This window comes from Solanum verrucosum, unplaced genomic scaffold, assembly GCF_900185275.1.
Source record: "Solanum verrucosum unplaced genomic scaffold, falcon-dt-bn FXZP01000060.1, whole genome shotgun sequence".
Lineage (NCBI taxonomy): Eukaryota > Viridiplantae > Streptophyta > Magnoliopsida > Solanales > Solanaceae > Solanum > Solanum verrucosum.
The window spans coordinates 7,759,443-7,778,558 of NW_026020129.1; the positions used below are offsets into that span (position 1 = coordinate 7,759,443).

At 30.4% G+C, this 19,116-nt stretch overlaps 1 protein-coding gene across 1 annotated transcript; it reads right to left on the reverse strand.

Moving 5' to 3' along the window:
• Positions 1-14,406: 14,406 nt before the first annotated feature.
• LOC125826486 (probable lipid phosphate phosphatase beta) lies at positions 14,407-15,238 on the reverse strand. The gene has a single exon (XM_049505832.1). The coding sequence runs from the start codon at positions 15,199-15,201 to the stop codon at positions 14,554-14,556; it is 648 nt and encodes a 215-aa protein (XP_049361789.1). The 5' UTR covers positions 15,202-15,238; the 3' UTR covers positions 14,407-14,553.
• Between the last annotated feature and the right edge of the window lie 3,878 nt (positions 15,239-19,116).

The window sequence follows — 19,116 nt, forward strand, 5'->3', positions numbered from 1 at the left end:
ATAACTTATCCCGGTACTAATTATTAATCCCGGGATAAGTTATCCCGGACTTGCCAACCAAACAACATAATTTTTTTTTTATCCCATCACTATTTCCTTATCCCATCACTATTATTTCTAATCCCTCACACCAAACGAGCCCTTAAGCGTTAAAAAATGTTGATAATATGGTTAGTATGGTTAGGATTGGGAAGACAAAAATCTGCCAAAGAAACGTGAAGGGGGCAGGCCACTGTTTCAGAATTGATAAACCAATTATTTATTTGTTTAAATAATAACATCTTGCATTTATAGCCTCCCAAAAAAAAATAAAAAAAATAAGACAATATATATACTATGTCATGTTTAATTAATTAATTAAGCATGGTTACGTTTTCAAAATTGAGCCTTCTTTTATTTATTTTTGGGTTTATTTGGCTCAATTAAAAGTTCGATATACTAAGTATTCCACGTTTATAATTGAGAGAATACCATGTCCGATATGGATATAATGTTCTTAGATGATTTTATATAAATTAAAAATCACGGGCATGATATTCTTGAAAACTAAAAAAAATGAAAAAATAAAAATAAAAACATTCTTGAAAACTATAGATATTATCCAAAAAAAAGAAGAAGCTATAGATATGCCAACTTAATTACGCTATTTGTTTGATTATTATGGTCAATCCGAATATTTCTACAGTGACATTTTTTTATTTAGATTTCGTTTTTTTTTTTTTTTTTTTTTCAATGATAAGATATTTAAATTACTTTAATCAGAGTTTAAAAATTTCCGTATATTATAAACTTACAATATTTTAAAACGTATAGATAAAATGATTGTTTTAAAAAAGAACAAATATAGCTGCATATTAAATAAGATCAAAATTGGTGAACAAAATATCTTTAAAATCACTCAGAAGAAAAATTAGTCTAAAATATTGATGATGGGAGAATAAATTCATCGTTTTGATATTGGTAAAATACCATCAAAGCAAAAAAAAAAAAAAAAAAAACTCCTAGAATCCCAACAAACATGAGAAAAAAACATGGAACTATAATTGGAACTGTTTGGTATGAAATGAAAATGTTTTTACTACAAAATATTTTCTTGGAAAAACAGGTAAATTTCTTACTTATTTTCTAGTGTTTGGTAAGTAAGTAAGTAAGAATATATTATTTGAAAATATTTATATGTAATCTAGCAACACACTATGAGAGTGAGGTGTGGAGGTTCAGGAATATATGGCTGGGAGGGGGGTAGGTCGAAAAAAACAACAAATTTGGAACGTCACTTATGAAACTTGTTTCTCTGATTATTTTTCTCATTTTTACCGAACTCATTTTCTAAATAAATTTTTTAATCAAATATTTACCAATCAAACATGATTTTTTTTTTTTAAAAATATATTCTAAAATAGGATAGAAACTATTTGCTCCATTTAAGTGGGCAACTAATCTAGGAGATAACTAATGATTAATTAAGACCAGCCTAATGATGATGAGACAGATAAGTAAGTTTGACTAGTCTAACTACACTTCTAGATCTCTTAACTAATTAACAAACATTAATTTATTTTCTCCTTTTTTTCTTCTTCTCCTCTTTTAAGTAATTTGTATAAATAAAATTCCATCATCCTTAAGCTAGAAAAATAAACATCAAAATCAGAAGACAAATAAAGAAATAAAAAAGTAAAACATTTTTGGAATGAGCTCTCTTGATAATTAATTTGATTTGGAATATTAATGATTATTAAAAGACAAATTTGGAAAAGATAAATAAAAAAGTAAACAGATAATGGAAACAACTAATTTGATCCTCATATTGTTTATTTTATTTTTGTTCTTCTTATGGCATACACTTTTGGAGAACAGCTTAGAAGAATTTATTCTTAGGGTAGTTGAGTTGTAAGATCATGACTTTATTTAAAAGGTTGATTTACACAGCAAATGTACTATTATATGAATGACCATTTTGTTATATTAGTAGTATTATTTTACTATAAACTATATATTATAAAATTAAAAAGTGAAATAGACATTATTTTAGCAAAAAGAAACCGCTTTTTGTCGTAATTTTGAGAACAAGGGGTAATGGACCTAGTTGCTAAAATCATTTCCAAGATTTTAGGGCTGTCTCTTACAATTGATTACTACTAATTAGTTTGTATAATATAGTCTTGGATTATTCACAAGTTGTGAAGCCCATTTTTGTTCTCTTTTATTTGGTGGGATTTTCATATCTCTTTATTTTTTATATAAAAAACAGAGATAGAGTGGAAAGAATCATGCTCTACTAAAAATATACGAATTTCTAATAAATATCCAATCAGAAATTACTCGTTATTATGAGAAAAATCTATCAGAAATGTTGCCTATGAGCCAATTTCTGATGAGATGTCTAAGTTTCGCCTTTTTTTAAATATAAAGAAATAACAAATGATGAATGTTTATGAATTTGCTTAATGCATGATGCATGCCACTACTTGCTTAGAGTTTTACACACAAATATGTGTAGGGTGGCCTCAAGACACAAATAACTTTTTATGTGCAAGCACGTTCACTTCTCCTATAATAAGAATAATAGTAATAAAAGACTCATATATTATAAACTCATTTTTAGTGCAGAAATAATGATACATAACGACGTGCCAGCAACCAAAACAAAGTACAGGTGAAACCAAGAAGAACATTAACCCAAGTTAGACTATTATAGTATAATATATGCATCGTAATCTTATGAGTAAAATATGGGGAGAATTAGATATACGCAGACTTTACTATATCTTTATGGAATAGACATATTGTTTTCGATACTCAAGAAAAATCGTATTATTATATACTATACAACTAAAACTATTATTATTATTTTTTAAAAAAAAAAACACATAGACTTGTTACACCAAACTTCCAGTTGGGAAACAACTCAGTGAAGCACTAAGAATAGGCCCCCACTGCACCATATGTCCTCTATCTATGGACCATTTTTCATCTAATTTCAGTTCTATATTTATACACACCTACCTAAAAAATAAATTAAAAAAATAACAATTTCAAAAATATGAAAAAATAAAAATGCACGCACCCCACATAAATTTCAAAATTCATATCAATTCAAGATTTATATCATTTCAAGAAAATGTGTCCCTTCCAGCATAACATGTGCTTAGCCATTCCATCAATCCATTAAAAGTTCAGTAGATAGAACCTTTTGTTGTTATTGTTGTTCCACGAGTAATCTTCCAAATTATCACATATTTCTTTCTTATAATTAAACAAAATATTCTTCACGAAAGCCAAAAATTCAATAAAATTTTAAGACAATTTTTGGTAAGTTATAAGGTAGGGGCTACTAAACACACACACACACACACACACACATATATATATATATATATATATATATATATATATTAGGTATACCCACTAATAATTGGGACTTTTTAAGGGTAAGACTAACAAGTGACCAATAAATCGTTTCCTCAAATATCACAATGAAAATTATGTCTCAATCTCAAATAAATTAGAGTAACAAGCTATATGATTGATTCTTACCGATCATGTCGGTCATATTCTATATATTGTGGGGAATTCATTGTAATTGATCGACTAGTTTTATGTTAGACATTGTTTGCCTACCACTACTTTCATGATCTTTGTATCCAAATTTAAGATCGAGAATATTAACGAGCTCATACATGTAGGATCCCCAGGCCCCACCCCACCCCTTCCTTCATGATAATTACCTGTAATTATCACACCTCAATCACAAGGCACAAGTTAGGTTTGACTCTATGAAATTAGTTCTCACTGATTATGTCGTTCATATTCTATATTATGAAGACTCGTCATAAAACAAGTTTTATACTAGTTGTTAATCTACCTTAACTCTCTTCTTTTATTCAAATTTGAGATTGACAATATAAACAAGCTCACACAAACGATACTTTTTAAATTTCCTCTCCTTAATGATATTTTCTTCAAAATATCAACAAAAGGATAATCAAATTAAATAGTTCCTTCTCCTTTTGTTTTATTAACCAAACTTTCTAGTGATTGTGATTGGAAAAGTTAAAAAGACATCGACCATGTGGACAAGACTAGAAATCATATCTAAAATGTAATGGTCCTATATATATGTTGTGTGAATTCTATAAAAAGTATGATTTCATGTGTTTAATTTTACATGTAATAAAACACTGAATTTAGGTGACATGTCCTTTTGCCAACTCCGTTCAAACCTTGTACTTTAACTATGACTATTAAAATGTCTCTTCAATTCACACCAAAGAATCTAACAACCAATTAATTAAATTTATGAGACTCCAACGTTTGGTGCTTCAATTATTATTGCATTATCATATATATATATAAATACTTTTGGTCTTCTAATTATTAAAGAAATTCGATTTTAGTTCATGTGATATTTGATCGTGCATATTTGATTTTCAGTTCATTGAAATGTATATGTAATATTTGATTATTTTAGAATTATATATATTATTATCAAATATAAATTAATTGTATAAATTTAATATATCACATGCACAATTAAATGGTGGACCATTGAACTTAATAATGATGTTAAATTTTTGAATTAAAAGTAAACCATTCAATTGATTAAGGATTTAATATGCTATATCATATATCAAAGAGACTAAAAGAAAAAATAAATAGTGATGAATGAATTGCTATTAACCAATAATAATAAAACGACCATTGGAATAATTAATCTAGCATTTCTTCATAAATTTTAAAAAATCATCTTCTAATATTTATTTGACCATAAAATTTAATCAAATTTTCAAAATGTGATCTTCAATTATTTTCAAGTCAGATCAAATTTTAGCTTAAATATTTAAATTTCAACCTCAAAATTTATGATAGTAGTGACTAGCAATTACTCAAAGTATAATGCAAATAGTTAAAAGTGTGACATATGACTATAGTATTTGGGATTTGAGAAAGTGGTGTACATTTTTCTTAATCTTGAAGCAATATACGTATTTGCATATACTTCTACAACAAGAAAATATACGTATTTCATCATACCATTAGTCAGCATTTTTATTAAAAGAAAGAATGGATCCATTCTTGAAATTAGAGGAAATTGTCAAGAACCGTACATTATTTTTTCTTGAACAAATGAAAAATATAGCCTTTTTCTTGTGTGTTGTTGAATAGGTCCTTTTTTTTTAATCCCTTTTTTGGGTTAAAAGCATCTTTAATATATAACGTTTGGACTTTGGTATTACTCTAGACCCCCCCCCCCCCCTTCAAAACCCCCCCTTTGATTATTTAGCAGCAACGATACATATTCTACACTTATAAGACTATACTTCATATGTTATTATTAGTAAAAATTAGGCAAATGACATAGTATAAGAAAGAAATTACTTTCTTTCCCTACTCTTTCATTAATTACCAAAAATCCCTTTTTTTAGTGTTTTTCGGATACATAATATAGCAGTGTGGATACTTAATATAGCAGCGCGGATACTTAATAAAGCAGCGCGGATACTTTAATTAATAATAGGCGGATACTTTAATTATTAAGTTGTTAGCAGCATGGATACTTAATTAACGGGCGGATGCATAATATACCAGCGCAGATACTTTAATTAACAACGGGCGGATACTTAAATTATTAAGTTGTTAGCAGCACGGATACTTAATTAACGGGCGGGTGCATAATATAGCAGCGCGGATACTTTAATTAATAACACGCGAATACTTAAACTAATAAAGTATCCGATTAAGTTGAATTGGGGGAAAATAAGGGATTTTTGTATTTTAGTAAAAGAGTAGGGAAATATTGAAAATAGGTAAAGAAGTGTAGTGTATTTAAGTAATTTTTCCTTATTGATATAGTAATAAGTTGTTTATTATATTTGCACCATATGAACAAATGCAATTTACATCTCATTTCATTGATCACTAGACTCCATAGACAAATACATGTTATGCAAAACGGTGCCGTGTGAGCCATTTCTTCCGAAAAATTTAATAAAATATGTATATAGAATACGTAAAACAATATAAAAATAAAATAAAATAATGATACTACTTGACATTAAGATGGTCAAGCTTCTGGATATCATTTGAAAAATAAAATTTTTAGAACCAAACCAGTGGGCCAGGACCAAAATCCGTTCCAACAAATGAAAAGAAAATAATTCATGTTTTATTAGTTTTTTTTTTTGGTTTCCCGGACACCTGTCTGGTACTCACATTGGAGTCCGACTAAATTTGGATTCGCGCCGGAAAGTTCCTCATTTTGGAGGTAAAATGCTCTTTAATAAAGGTGATTCCGTAGCCAAGGGGACTCGAACCCTACGACCTCTTGGCTAAGAGATGAAGGAGTACCTACCACCCCACCACAACCCTTGTTGGTTCATATTATATTATAGTTATGTAAACACTGCACCGTTTGAAAATACTATCAAGAGTGATTCGCCGTCCTAAATTACTTGTCATGTTTTATTTTTAAAGTTAAATTAGCTAATTCAAAAATTATACAATAAGTGTGAAGTAATTGATTATAGCTAACGTAAGATATAAGAGTGATTTTTTTTAAAAAAAATCTCTTTCTTAAAATTATGGTTCTAGTGTTTAATTTATGTGTTGCCAAAAGAGATAGGAAACGAAAAATCTATGGACAACGGTTCTTTAAGTTCAATTATTAGTTTTCCAAAGTTAAAATTTTGTCGGTGGAAGTAGTTTATTAACTATTGAAAATGAAAACTTATACATATACCTCATGGCTCATGCAAAATGAAGTAATATTTTTATAAATCTATTACCAGAATATACAACAAATAAAAAAGGAAGAAAATGGAAAAATAAAAGAGGATGTTAATCTAGATATTCATTACCTACTTTTTTTTTTGGTTAAAGAAAATGCTTGGAACATATATATATATATTGACTAATCCTCCAGCAAAAGAAGATTCAAATGAACCCCTAGCTCTGCCCCTACTGACACCGTTTGTTAAACTCTCACATCTTCAAAGTGCTAAAAATCATTAACGAATTTTGATTATTTGTTTTAAAAAACATTAATTACCCAAAGTATCTCTACATCATGTTGTATTAGCAAAAAAAAGAGTATAACAAGGCTAGGTCGACCTCAATACAACACAAAACCCAAAGGTGAAACAATCACCAAAAGTCTTACAAACATGCGTGGACCTAGCTTGACTATTTAAGTACTATAGATATCTCCTATCAATACAAGTAGGGAAAATAACCATACATACCAAAGTCTAAACAAGTAGAAAGAAAGCACATAGTAGCATTTTATTTGAATATTGCTTCACTTTTATTTCAAATAATGAATATACTACTTTCTCTATCCTAATTTATGTAGCAATCCTTTTTTTTTAGTCTCTCCTAGAAATAATATTGAAATATCCCTCATGAATCATGATGAAGTGATTTATAAATTCATTTTAGACAACAAATTTTAGTGTCATATAAATTGAAACGGAGCAAGTTGTTAGTAATGACATAAATATTGTGTCAAAGAGATAAAAGTTCTCACCTGCCAGAGGGATTTTATTGATTGTAAAAGCAGTGTCTGTATCACCGCTGAATTTGTACGTATTGCCTAAATTTCCCTGCATATATGTCAGTCCCAATTTTGGTTCTTTTAGAAGCTTTCTTTTCAGTCTATCCACACTTACTACTTACTACTAGGGGTGTTGGATAAAAACCGATCCAAACCGAAAAATTGAATCAAATCAATAAAATAAAATCAATTTTAGTTGGGTTTGGTTTTAGATTTTTGAAAACCGATAGTATTTGGTTTGGTTATGATTTTATTCGAAAAAATTGAAGAAATAACCGAATCGAACCGATGAATTATATACATATATTTTATTAATATATATACTTAATATATTGTTTTTATAAACAACTTTAAAGATCTTATATATATTTTCATTAAAATTTCTTTATAATGTACTTGTTGAAAACAAAAATGTCTCAAGATGAAAATATTTATCTTATTGATTTCATGTATATGAGTGTCTATGACAATTCTTTGTGGGACTGAAAATGTTATAGTCTCTTCCTTCTAGATCATTATAGTGAATTTTAAAGGTTATTGATAGTAAATTTAGTGATCGAAAATTCAGTAATTTAAGTCATTCTAACTATTTTTCGTTTTGAATGGATTGTTGTCACTTTTTCACATTTTGAATGAATTGTTTCTTTTATTTTTGTGTATGGTTAATAACCAAATAACCGAACCAAACCAAACAGAAACCGATAACCATCAAACCGATAAATGTATATTATATTTGGTTTGGTTGGTTTTGATAATTTTAAAACCGATTAAGTTGATTTGATTTTGGTTTTGATCAATAACCGATCCAAACCGACCCGTGAACACCCCTACTTACTACTATTCCATAAATACCTTCTCTTTTTTTTTTCTTTTTTCTGAAAAATAAAATATCTTTCTTCCTATTTTATGTACATACAAAAAAATGTTGTTTGAACAAAAACAAAGTTTATATTTATTAGTACTAGACTAGAAGCAATTAAATAAATAAACTTATATAAATGTTAAATTGTTGCGACTAACATAATTTTCTCTGCATTTTATGCAGTCACCTCTGGGTAAATGTATAAGAAATTCATCACCATTTTCAAAGGTATTAAAATCATATTTGGTACTCCTTTGGAAGTAATAATAGGAAAGAAAAGTAAAAGAGGCTGGCATATAACAAAGAAAACAGGAAACAAAAGTAGAGTCCAGATGGGGTCAACACTGCAAAAGCCCCTCGTGTGTGTGTGTGTGTGTCATTGCTTTGTGGGGTAAAAAACTTTAAAAAGTGTGACAGTGGTGGATCTACTCTTTCTTTTCCTTCTAACTACAGACCTTCTCATCCATGTCAGTCTCTACCTATTTCAGCACTAAAATTTATCCCCCCCTTGCCCCTCATCATATCTCTAATTCAATATTTTTATCTTACACATTGCCAAAAGTGTACTCCTCATTACACAGACAGCTATATCTATTTCAACTGATGACCAAATATGAGTGCAGTATCTTTTGCTTTCTGAGGCATTGTACCATTCTACTTTTGACCTCTGTTTCAGCAAGGACTAAAATATAGGACATCTAGCAATGTAATGGCAGACACTAAATTTAACAGGGTCAAAGAAGCCAAGAAATTTTGTCATACGTGTCAACCACACAGTGTATGTATATTTTACAGGCGCCAGGCAAGAGGTCTGAAAGTGAGTAACCATTATATATATATATCTTCCTAGAGTTCAGATTTGTCTCAATGTTAGGTCATTATCAAACTAAGCCACAATGTTTGACCAATGACCAAGACCTAGATTCCATGTCCAAATGACTCTGAAGCCAGGGGTTTGGACTTCGGCATCATCTATCATTTTCTACAGTTGCATCATATAATTCTAAAAATCATGCCTTGGTGGGAAGAGTAGGTGAGAAGTACCAACAACCCAATGAAATAATCCGAGTGCGAACAAACTAGCATGGATACCATTGTTATCAAAGAAAAAAGAGACAAAATATTTATCTTTAAAAAGAAAAATAAGTGTTAAGTGCATTTCTGATAAGTGTATCCTTTGCACGTATTGATCGATATACACTGAGCTCCTAGAGGTGGTAACACACATATATATACTTTTGGAAGAGAATACCTCTTAGCGCTTTTACAAGTTCTTGTTCTTCAGTTCCATGCACCAATGACAATAGAGAAGCACAAATGCCCATGCTAAGGAAAAACTGATTGGTGAACTGTTAGCTATCCTTTTGAACATATCAGGAGGCACATAAGTTTCAAATAACAATAGTAAACCAGCCTACTTTTTGACTAACTCAACATGAATTATAGCAGCTAAGCATCTAGGGGGAGTGAGTTTGAAATATGGCAGGACCACCACATGGATATGTTGTAGAAAAATTGAAGGAAAACAACAAATAGAATGCTATCTCTTGGAGTGTAATGCTCCTAGCTTATCATTAGGTTTCACAGAAAGTAAACATGACAGGACCACATATAATTCTGCAGAGCAACGTGATAATAATAAAATTGCTACAGAAAAATCAATCATGATTCATGTGAACAGAAAAATCAGACAAAACAATTATGAGAGTACATTTCACTGAAGGACAATTAGGTGAAAGGAAGTTGCATGATTCATTTAATTCAACAACTAAGGACACAGTGAGTGATTCTTTTGTTCTATGGAGGGCAAATGATTCAACCCCAGATGTCACTTCAACTATGAAAAGGAAGAATTCTGTCCATTTATGTCTTCCATGTTCTATACTACTGTAAAAGATAAAAATTCCAGATCAATTTCAAATGTGCCAACCAGAAATTGCTAATTTCTGAGTAATTAGCAAACTAGAGTAGTAGAGGAATCCAGGATATCTAAATCATGAGGAAAGGACAAAAATTCCAAGCAAGGATATATTTCACTTGCACACGTGATGAAAGATGCATGAATCTCACAATAGCCCAGACACATCCAAAAATCAAGAATTGCCATGAGAGTTGTTTTAGAGATGACCAAACAGCAATACATTATATAGGACAACATCACATGGTTCAATGAAGCAACCAGCTAGTCCCTCAAGTAGAAATTCCATGACAGCAAACGCGCAAGAAACTGGATACAAATTTTTCATAAACTCCTTGTCAAAATTATTATTTTTCAGAAACTTGATGACAACCACAAAACGTTCACGTAGGAACACAGATGGTCAATAACATTGGACCAATAAAACAGTTGCAAACTCCGACATATGTTTAACTTAATATCACTAGTCAACCAACAATATAAGATGGAGCCTAAATGTGCTCTATGATCAAGATAATAGAATTTAGCGGCTAAATTTCAGCTAATAGACTTTTCTGAGGAAAGATTTCACAAGTATTTGTAGTTCTTTCAAATTCTTAAAGACGAATAGTTTGAAGTTTCGGAATAAACTTGTAACAGTGAGCATTCTAGAAGAGTCCTCAGTTTATAAATAAGAACTTTCTATCCTGCGTAGAGCCGTCAATAAGGGCTAGGCCTGTCGGGCCGGCATGGCCTAACCCCTTATTTGATGGGGCTGGGATATGATTTTTGGAGCCCATTTAAGAAAAGGGCTTTTAGCCCGGCTTGAATAAGCCTGCTGATTTGTGGGGATTGAGAAATATGGATAGGGCCGGTGTGGGCCAAATAAAAATTAATTAAAAAATAAAAATAAAATAGAGTATTAAAAATAACAAGTGTCTAAACTCAAAATCTGTTTAAAGTTTGAAATATTACAATTTAAATACAAATTATGTTTATAAAATATGTACTATATAAAATAAAAATTCCCTAAAATTTATAGGGAATCACTACATAGGTCATAGCCTATGGAATATTGTCATAGTTTATGTGTTTTATTATGATCATTGGAAAACAATTAGGTTAAATTTAATAAATATTATAAGGATAATTTTATTTGTATATTTGATTAACAGGTAGTAACACTAACACCATGTAATATTGTCTTGTTGATATTTATGATAATATTTTTAAATTATACTTTAATTTAAAAAATTATAAAAAAATATATTTTTAAGAAAAGAGGGCTGGCCCGGCAAAGCCCGTAGCCCACATACTTATGGGCTGGGCCGACCATTTTCTGGCCCACGTAAAAAATGGGCTTGCCCGGCCTGACCCGTCAAATTTCAAAGCCTGTATGGATTGGCCCAGATGGGGTGGGCCTGCCCATATTGACAGCTCTAATCCTGAGTTGATTATTTATAACCAAACATCTCCAATAATCAAGACAATTTGACATATCCATACAAGTGAATAGACAAATGTTTCATGTCTCGTAGCATAGCATCATAAACTTAAGTCCATTGATAATTGTCAATCAGAAATGACCTTCTGTCTCCATAAAACTCATTGCTATTGGGGCGATGACGTAGCTAGTGATGTTCTAATCAAGGGACGTCTATAGCTGGTTGAAAACTATTTCCAGTCTACATAAAGGTCAGACATCATTACTCTTTAATTCAAACATGTGAACCGTTGATCCTAATAGAGAATTTGGGGCCAACATAAGATAAAGTACTTGAGCTAAGAAAATTTCTGCATTCAAGGAGAAATATACTCCCTCTGTTCCAGTTTATATGACTGTATTTCCTTTTTAATTTGTTCCAAAAATTTGACTCTTTCTAAATTTGAAAATAATTTAACTTGAACTTCTTATTTTATCCTTAATGACAGGCTTTTATAGCCACACAAATGTTATGGTATGTTAATAACCACAAGTTTCAAATGTTTTATAGTCACACAAATGATATAGAGTTATAGACTTATGGTATGTTTAAATCCAAAGTTTCAAAAGTCTTCCTTTCTTTAGTAAAATCCTTCGCAGTCAAATAGGTTCACAGAGATTAAAATGTGGTTGTAATTTTTAATACGTAGGAAAAAAAAAATATTTACACCTTTCCTTGTCATCAGAGGATATGCAAATTCCATGAGCTTTAGGTCTATCTCATCCCTTTTCAGCACCTTCAATCAGCCTATATCATACCAACTGTCAATGGGGATCGAAACATTACCATGAAGCTAAGCTGACTTTCTATCACCCTTATAATTTCCTAAAGTCTTATGCTCTTATCACTTGTTCCGAAACTTTCATAATGTGATTTATATGTTTTATACCACAACATTTATTATTGATTATCTCCTTTATACTTACTTATATATCAGAACTAAATCACTCTTTTTCCAATGATTTATTGTACCACACCACCTCCTCCAATGAACTTTCAATTTGTTTTTACAGGAATACCAGCAGGCTTTTCTAACCATCATAATTTTGACAGCATTTCTTTACTTCAATAAGATTATCTGTAGTTTGAGCAGAAGTGCCCTTACTATACCACTTACATAATTTTTCACAATTGATTTAATAAAAAGAAGAGAAAAAATGATATGCCAGTAACTTAGCTTTTTTAAAAGAGAAAGGGAACTACTTGACTAATGGAAGTTCAGCTTTTTGTAACTCCTTCTTTGGGTATAAATGCAAGTGAAATTCCTTTCAGCAAAATTTGTTAGAATTGCCATAAGTCCACTCGGATCGACTTCAATCTGGGAACATAAGTCTAGACCTTTCTACTTGCTGCCTCTCCTTGAATGGACAACCTTCCATTCACCATTTCTCAATCAGAACGTACCACAAAATAGAGGCAAAACAGTTAACAATATAACTAGAAGATACCCCAGGATATAACAAAGTATTAAAGTGACAGGTTTAATAGGTTTATACAAGCCCTTACAATCTTACATTTTGTTTTAAGACTTTAAGTTGACAATAACTTGTCAATACCAACAGGCAAGCACAAATGAAAAAGGAAGAGAAGTTCCTTACTCCCGCTAATCAATATTTTTTTTTCAATGATAGCTAAAAGCCTAAAACCTACGAGAACTACATTTAGTTACTAGAACTTGTTTTCCTAACCTTAACCAGTCACAGAGTTTTATTAGATGGGCAGCTTAATTTGTTGATTAAGTTTCTTTTTTATAAGATAAACAATTTTAATGATGTGGGAGAAGTCCCGCACACAATCCATATACCAAAAAGTAGAGAAACTAATTTGGCACTGCTATCCAGAAAATATATGCATCACATACTCGCAGATAATAAATTTTCTGAAAGCATATTTCTAGAACATATTAATATCAGGTGGTGGAGTAATTAATTTGACAAAACAAACAAATCAAGAGATAAGCTATTACCAACTAGTTTATCATCTACAAATGTCAATCCAAAATCTTTCATCTTGTGCTTTCGTAAAACAAAAGTATAATGAAGTTATGTAGATATCAGCAAACTAAAAATAGAGAGCAATAACAATCATAATTCATGATTCATAAATAGATTCCAGCTCCTTTCATCCATATCTAGAATTCCGATAAGTTAGGATTGCAAGAACACATGCATGATGTGCACTATTTGAATGCAATTGCATTGATTCAAACAAGCATGAATAAATAACACTATTGAAGCTAATTGTCTTCATGATAGTTCCACACAACTCAGTAAAACTTAACATAACACGAAAAATGAAACAAATTGCTAAAATTTATCTTAATTTTTACGTCCAAAATCACGAACCAGAAAGGAATAAAGCTTACAACTTTGCCAACTCAAGAATGAGGTCAGTGTCATTGGTAGTTCTAGAAACCAGAGCAAAGCAATATACAACAAAATCCATTTCGCCTCAATCCCTAACTAGTCAGGGCCATCTATATTAATTCTCAACATCCATTTCAATCTTTGAATCTGTTTTATTCTAATACTCAATAATTTATCTTTTAACAAAGCAAAGCACAATAAGAGACACAAAAACTTGCTCCCGAAACTAATTAGAGCTGGCTATATGAATCCAAAGTATCATTTTATACTCAATAATTTGTCTTTTTTTAACACATTAAAGCATTAAAAGAGATAGATATCAAAACAAATTTCATTCATATCAATTCTACATCAACAATCACAACCAATAAGGAATAAAGCTTACAACTTTGTCATTTGAAGAATGAGGTCAGTGTCACATAATTGAAAATCTGAAACACAAATAATCCTTCGAGAATACCCAACAGTACACCAGCAATGACATCAAATACGAAATGCCGTCCAAGAAGTACCCTGGAACACGACGTGGTTGCGGCCCATCCGATCACAATAAGCATCAAATAATCCACAATTAAATCATATTGAAGCTGAATCAAAACATCCCGAATGAAATCGGATGATAGATAAAAGAGAGTAGCAATCATGGAAACTCTGGATGAATGTCCACTGGGAAAGGACCAATGGTCGACGGCAAAGGAGAGAAACATGTTTTTGTTGTAAACGGGTCGGGGCCTCCGAATAAGGTGTTTTAGGGGTCCGATTACGATAAGGTCAAGGATGCCACCGAGGAGTAAATTGATTAAGAAGATGTTGGAATTTTTGCTATCGGAGAAAGCGAGAGGGTAAAGGAGTAGTGAGAGGACTAAAGGGAAGAAGAGGAAACCGTCGCCGGAGATCTCTAGGGTTTTGAGGAAATAGTAAGGGAGAATAGGGTGAGTTAGAGTGTAAAGACGGAGGGAGATGGCGGTATCAAAATCGACTATGCGGCGGAGCAAAGACGGCGCCGGCGCCGGCGACGGAGGTGATGACTTGGATACCATTGTTCCAATTTGTGTGAGTAGAAACCAACTGATTTGTGGAAATGACAGAAATTCGTTAAAATTAAAGCCCAACAGTGAGTACTAACACAATGGAATAAGATTCACAAAATAGCCATTTTTCGATCTTTATAATTGTAAACCACTCTCTCTCCGTACATTTTTACTTACCTTATTTCGCTTTACGTAAATTTAACTAATTTTTAAAGTTATGTTATATTAGTTTAATTTAATATTTTAAATTTAAATATTTGAAAGCAATATAAAAAATATTATAGTATAAGTTGTAATTCCTCTCGTATTATTATAATGGAAAAATATATCCTATAATATAGGTCAAATCATACAATTTAACTCATGAAAAAACAAAATTACGAGAGTAGTCATTACTATAGAGTTTAACGATTGAAAGTGGTTATCCCATGCTATTACTACAAGAATAATAGAGTTTATAAGTAGGAAAATTAGTAAGTGTAGAATGGGTTTTATTTGGTGAGTATAAATATCTATTAAAAAGGTTGAAGTGGACATAAATCAACCAAATAGTTTGGGTTCATCTCATATCAACTCACAAGAGAGTTTCGTAAATTAAAAAGAAAAATGATTTTTTAATGCATGATATAATTTGCTTACTTTATATTGTTCAAAACTTTACTTTTTAGCAACTTATGTATATCACTAAATTGAGCTAGAAATTAAATAATTTTGAGTTGGACAAATTTGATTATAACTAATTCCTCAATTTATTTAAGATCAAAGCAATTCTAGCTCAAAATTTAGGTGGGATAGAATGGTTTGTTGGGTCTAAGATTGGGTCATGACCCAAACAACATGACCAAACCAGTCCATTTAACACTTGATATGAAGTTGGAACAATATGGGCTGATCCATAATCAGGCAAAGAAGTCATGGAAAGCCCAAAATTTTCCAAGAAAACTCATATATATATATAAGGATCAGATACAAATTCGATCGAACTCAATAGTTTGATTCAAATTATGTATTTATCTTCAATATCACTTGAAGTCTTGAATGTGTACAAAACTACAATTTATTTAATATAGAACCCAATAACTTAAGAATATTAGAATTCAGAACCCATAAACTTCAAATCCTGACTTCAACTCTGTTTAAAATGGTGAGTAAAATACTTACGCACTAACGGTGTAATACTTAAAACATTTTTTCAAAAGTTATATGAGCTTAAAATTCTCAGGTTTATGGTCAAAATCAAAATGATTAGAGATGATCATTAAGCTGTCCAAAAAAAACAAAGTTTAAATCTCCCACTAAGAGAAAAAATAAAATAGTTAAAGAAATTAAACCATAGTTATAATGATTGTTGACCATAAAATAAGAAACAAATACATCACACATGGTATCAATAATTCTTCTTATAACTTTAGAAGGTGGAAACATTTAATCGTGCCAACAAAAAGTTCCCAAAGATGGAAAAAATAAATATTCGAAACGGCTTAAGTGATGATTTGTTTCTGATTATAGGCAAATGACACTCACTTTTTCTTTGATCCAAAATGACCAAATCTAACAAATTCTGCAAAGTTTTCAAACTTGTAGATACTATAATCATATTGTTGAAAATAGTAATACTAGCATTATATTCTGAGATATCTTTATTTATTTTTGGACACGATTGTATAGCAAGTTTCCAAAGGTTTCAAACGTTTGGACACTATAATCATGTTGTCGAAAATAATTCCATAAATAGCTATAGTTTAGAGCGTAATTATAAAATGTTACTATAGTTATTGTATCTTTGTTAGGTAATGCTTGTCCAGTTGGATATGATGTTGTCTTTGTTAGGTAACGCTTGTCCAAATAATTTACCTTCAATGTGAGACTTTTTTATGCTAGTCCAGATTTAATTGGACCTCCGATATAACTATCATACACTAAGTCCGGAAAAAAAAGAAGTTTGAACTTTTTTTCACTATTCCTTTCTTGAAGATGATCAAAAAGTATTGGCAAGTTAGTAATGAGAAAATCAGGTAGCTAGCTAGCTGCTTTGATGTTGAGTTAATTTTTGTGACAGTGAAAATTAAATTTTTGCTGCCAATTAATTTTTTTTAAAATATAAGTTGTCTGGCATACTGCCCAATTTATTAATGAAGGCACAATTAAAATAATACAAGCATTTAATAGACAAAGATGGTAAGTATTTGGTAACATTTAAGTTCACATTTGAATAATAACTATTCCAAAAAAATGCAATGACAACACCGTGGCTCTTAGGTTGTCTACAAATTTGAATTTGAATTATATTAAATTATCATTAATAAACTAATCATAAGTCCATACACATATAATTAAATAAGTTATCAACAATTTGATCATCTTTTAAAATTTCAAGTAGCCCTTTTCTCAACCAAATAATATTGAACTGCATTCGATATTTATACTAAACTAAGTTAAAACTTAATGTGATGATATATATTATTGAACCATGATTAAACAATGAAATATGTATATGAAAGAAAAATATCATACATTCATTGAATTAGCGTAAACACCAGACAAATAATTAGGTTTTGGATTGGTGTTAAGATAAATTAGTATCATGTTCATACCACTAATTAACCATTAGGCTTCAACTACAAATAACTTTCCCACCTCGAAAACAATGCAAAATTTCAAAAGATATTGATATATTATCTTTGATATAATATGCACGTCCATTTAATTCAATTTGGACTGGTAATTATTTTTTATTATTTATATAAAAACAAGCTACACAGCTATCATTGTTCTGTACTTCTGTTATATACATTTGTCTCAAATAAATACTCTATATATAAAACAGAAATAATTAAATGAAGGACATAATTCACTAGTCACAAGTTACAAATCAGATAAATTTCTGCAATATACGATCAATAATTATTAATTATTAATTATTGCATGTGTCTGGATTATTTTTTATTTTTTTGAAAAAATAGGGACCATAAAAATGATGACTTTGTAACATTTTTTGTGATACTGCCAAGGAACAATTGATGTATTTTGCATGTTATTTAAAAACATGAAGAAGGAAACAAATATCATAATTAAGAAAATACTGGGTCAGGGAGGTGGGGGTAAAACTAAAAAAAAACAAAAGGGAGAAAATAAATGAAATAAATGCATTGTTCTTTATAAAATATATGCATTAATTTGTTGTACTGAACTATAGTTTTGGAAGTTGTTGTTTAGTCAATTTCAACATGAAGGCTGGTTGAGGCTTAAAAATATCATATGATTATTACTCTACTTCTAGCTAGTTATAACCCTAGCTAGATCTATGAATTTAATCTGTTTATCACCCCCAATTAATATTCTGTGGATATGGTTGTTGTATCATACTCGATTCCAGCAAAGTTTGAATTTAAAGTTTATGAACTCATATTAGTAATCATGCATATGTAGTTCTGGCTTGCTCGCCCCTATTTTGTAAGATGTAATTTTATTTGTGGCTCAACTTGATTCGATAAGTTTATACATGTGATGAATGTCTTTTTTACTAATAATATTTTTTCGAAAATGAAAATGCAATGAACTATAGTAATTTCACTGCATGTTATTATCCAATGTATATATGGATGCATTTAGTTTATTGTGCTGGCCTTGTATATATATAGAGGTAGATGAGATTTAGAGAGCTGGCAATATATATGTAGCATTTAGCATGCAAAATGCAATGGTTGAATAATATTCAAAGTACCATTATTTATTCACTAGTTGTGCTTGTGTAAAAAACCTGATAATCAAGAAGGAAAATAAAACATCAATTTATGTCGATTTGTCCCCTCCCTACCTCCCATATATACCCCTCCATGCTTTTTTCCCATCAATTTTACTACTCCCTTTATCCCAATTTATGTGACACTTTTCGAATTTTAAAATTCAAACAAGTCTATTTTT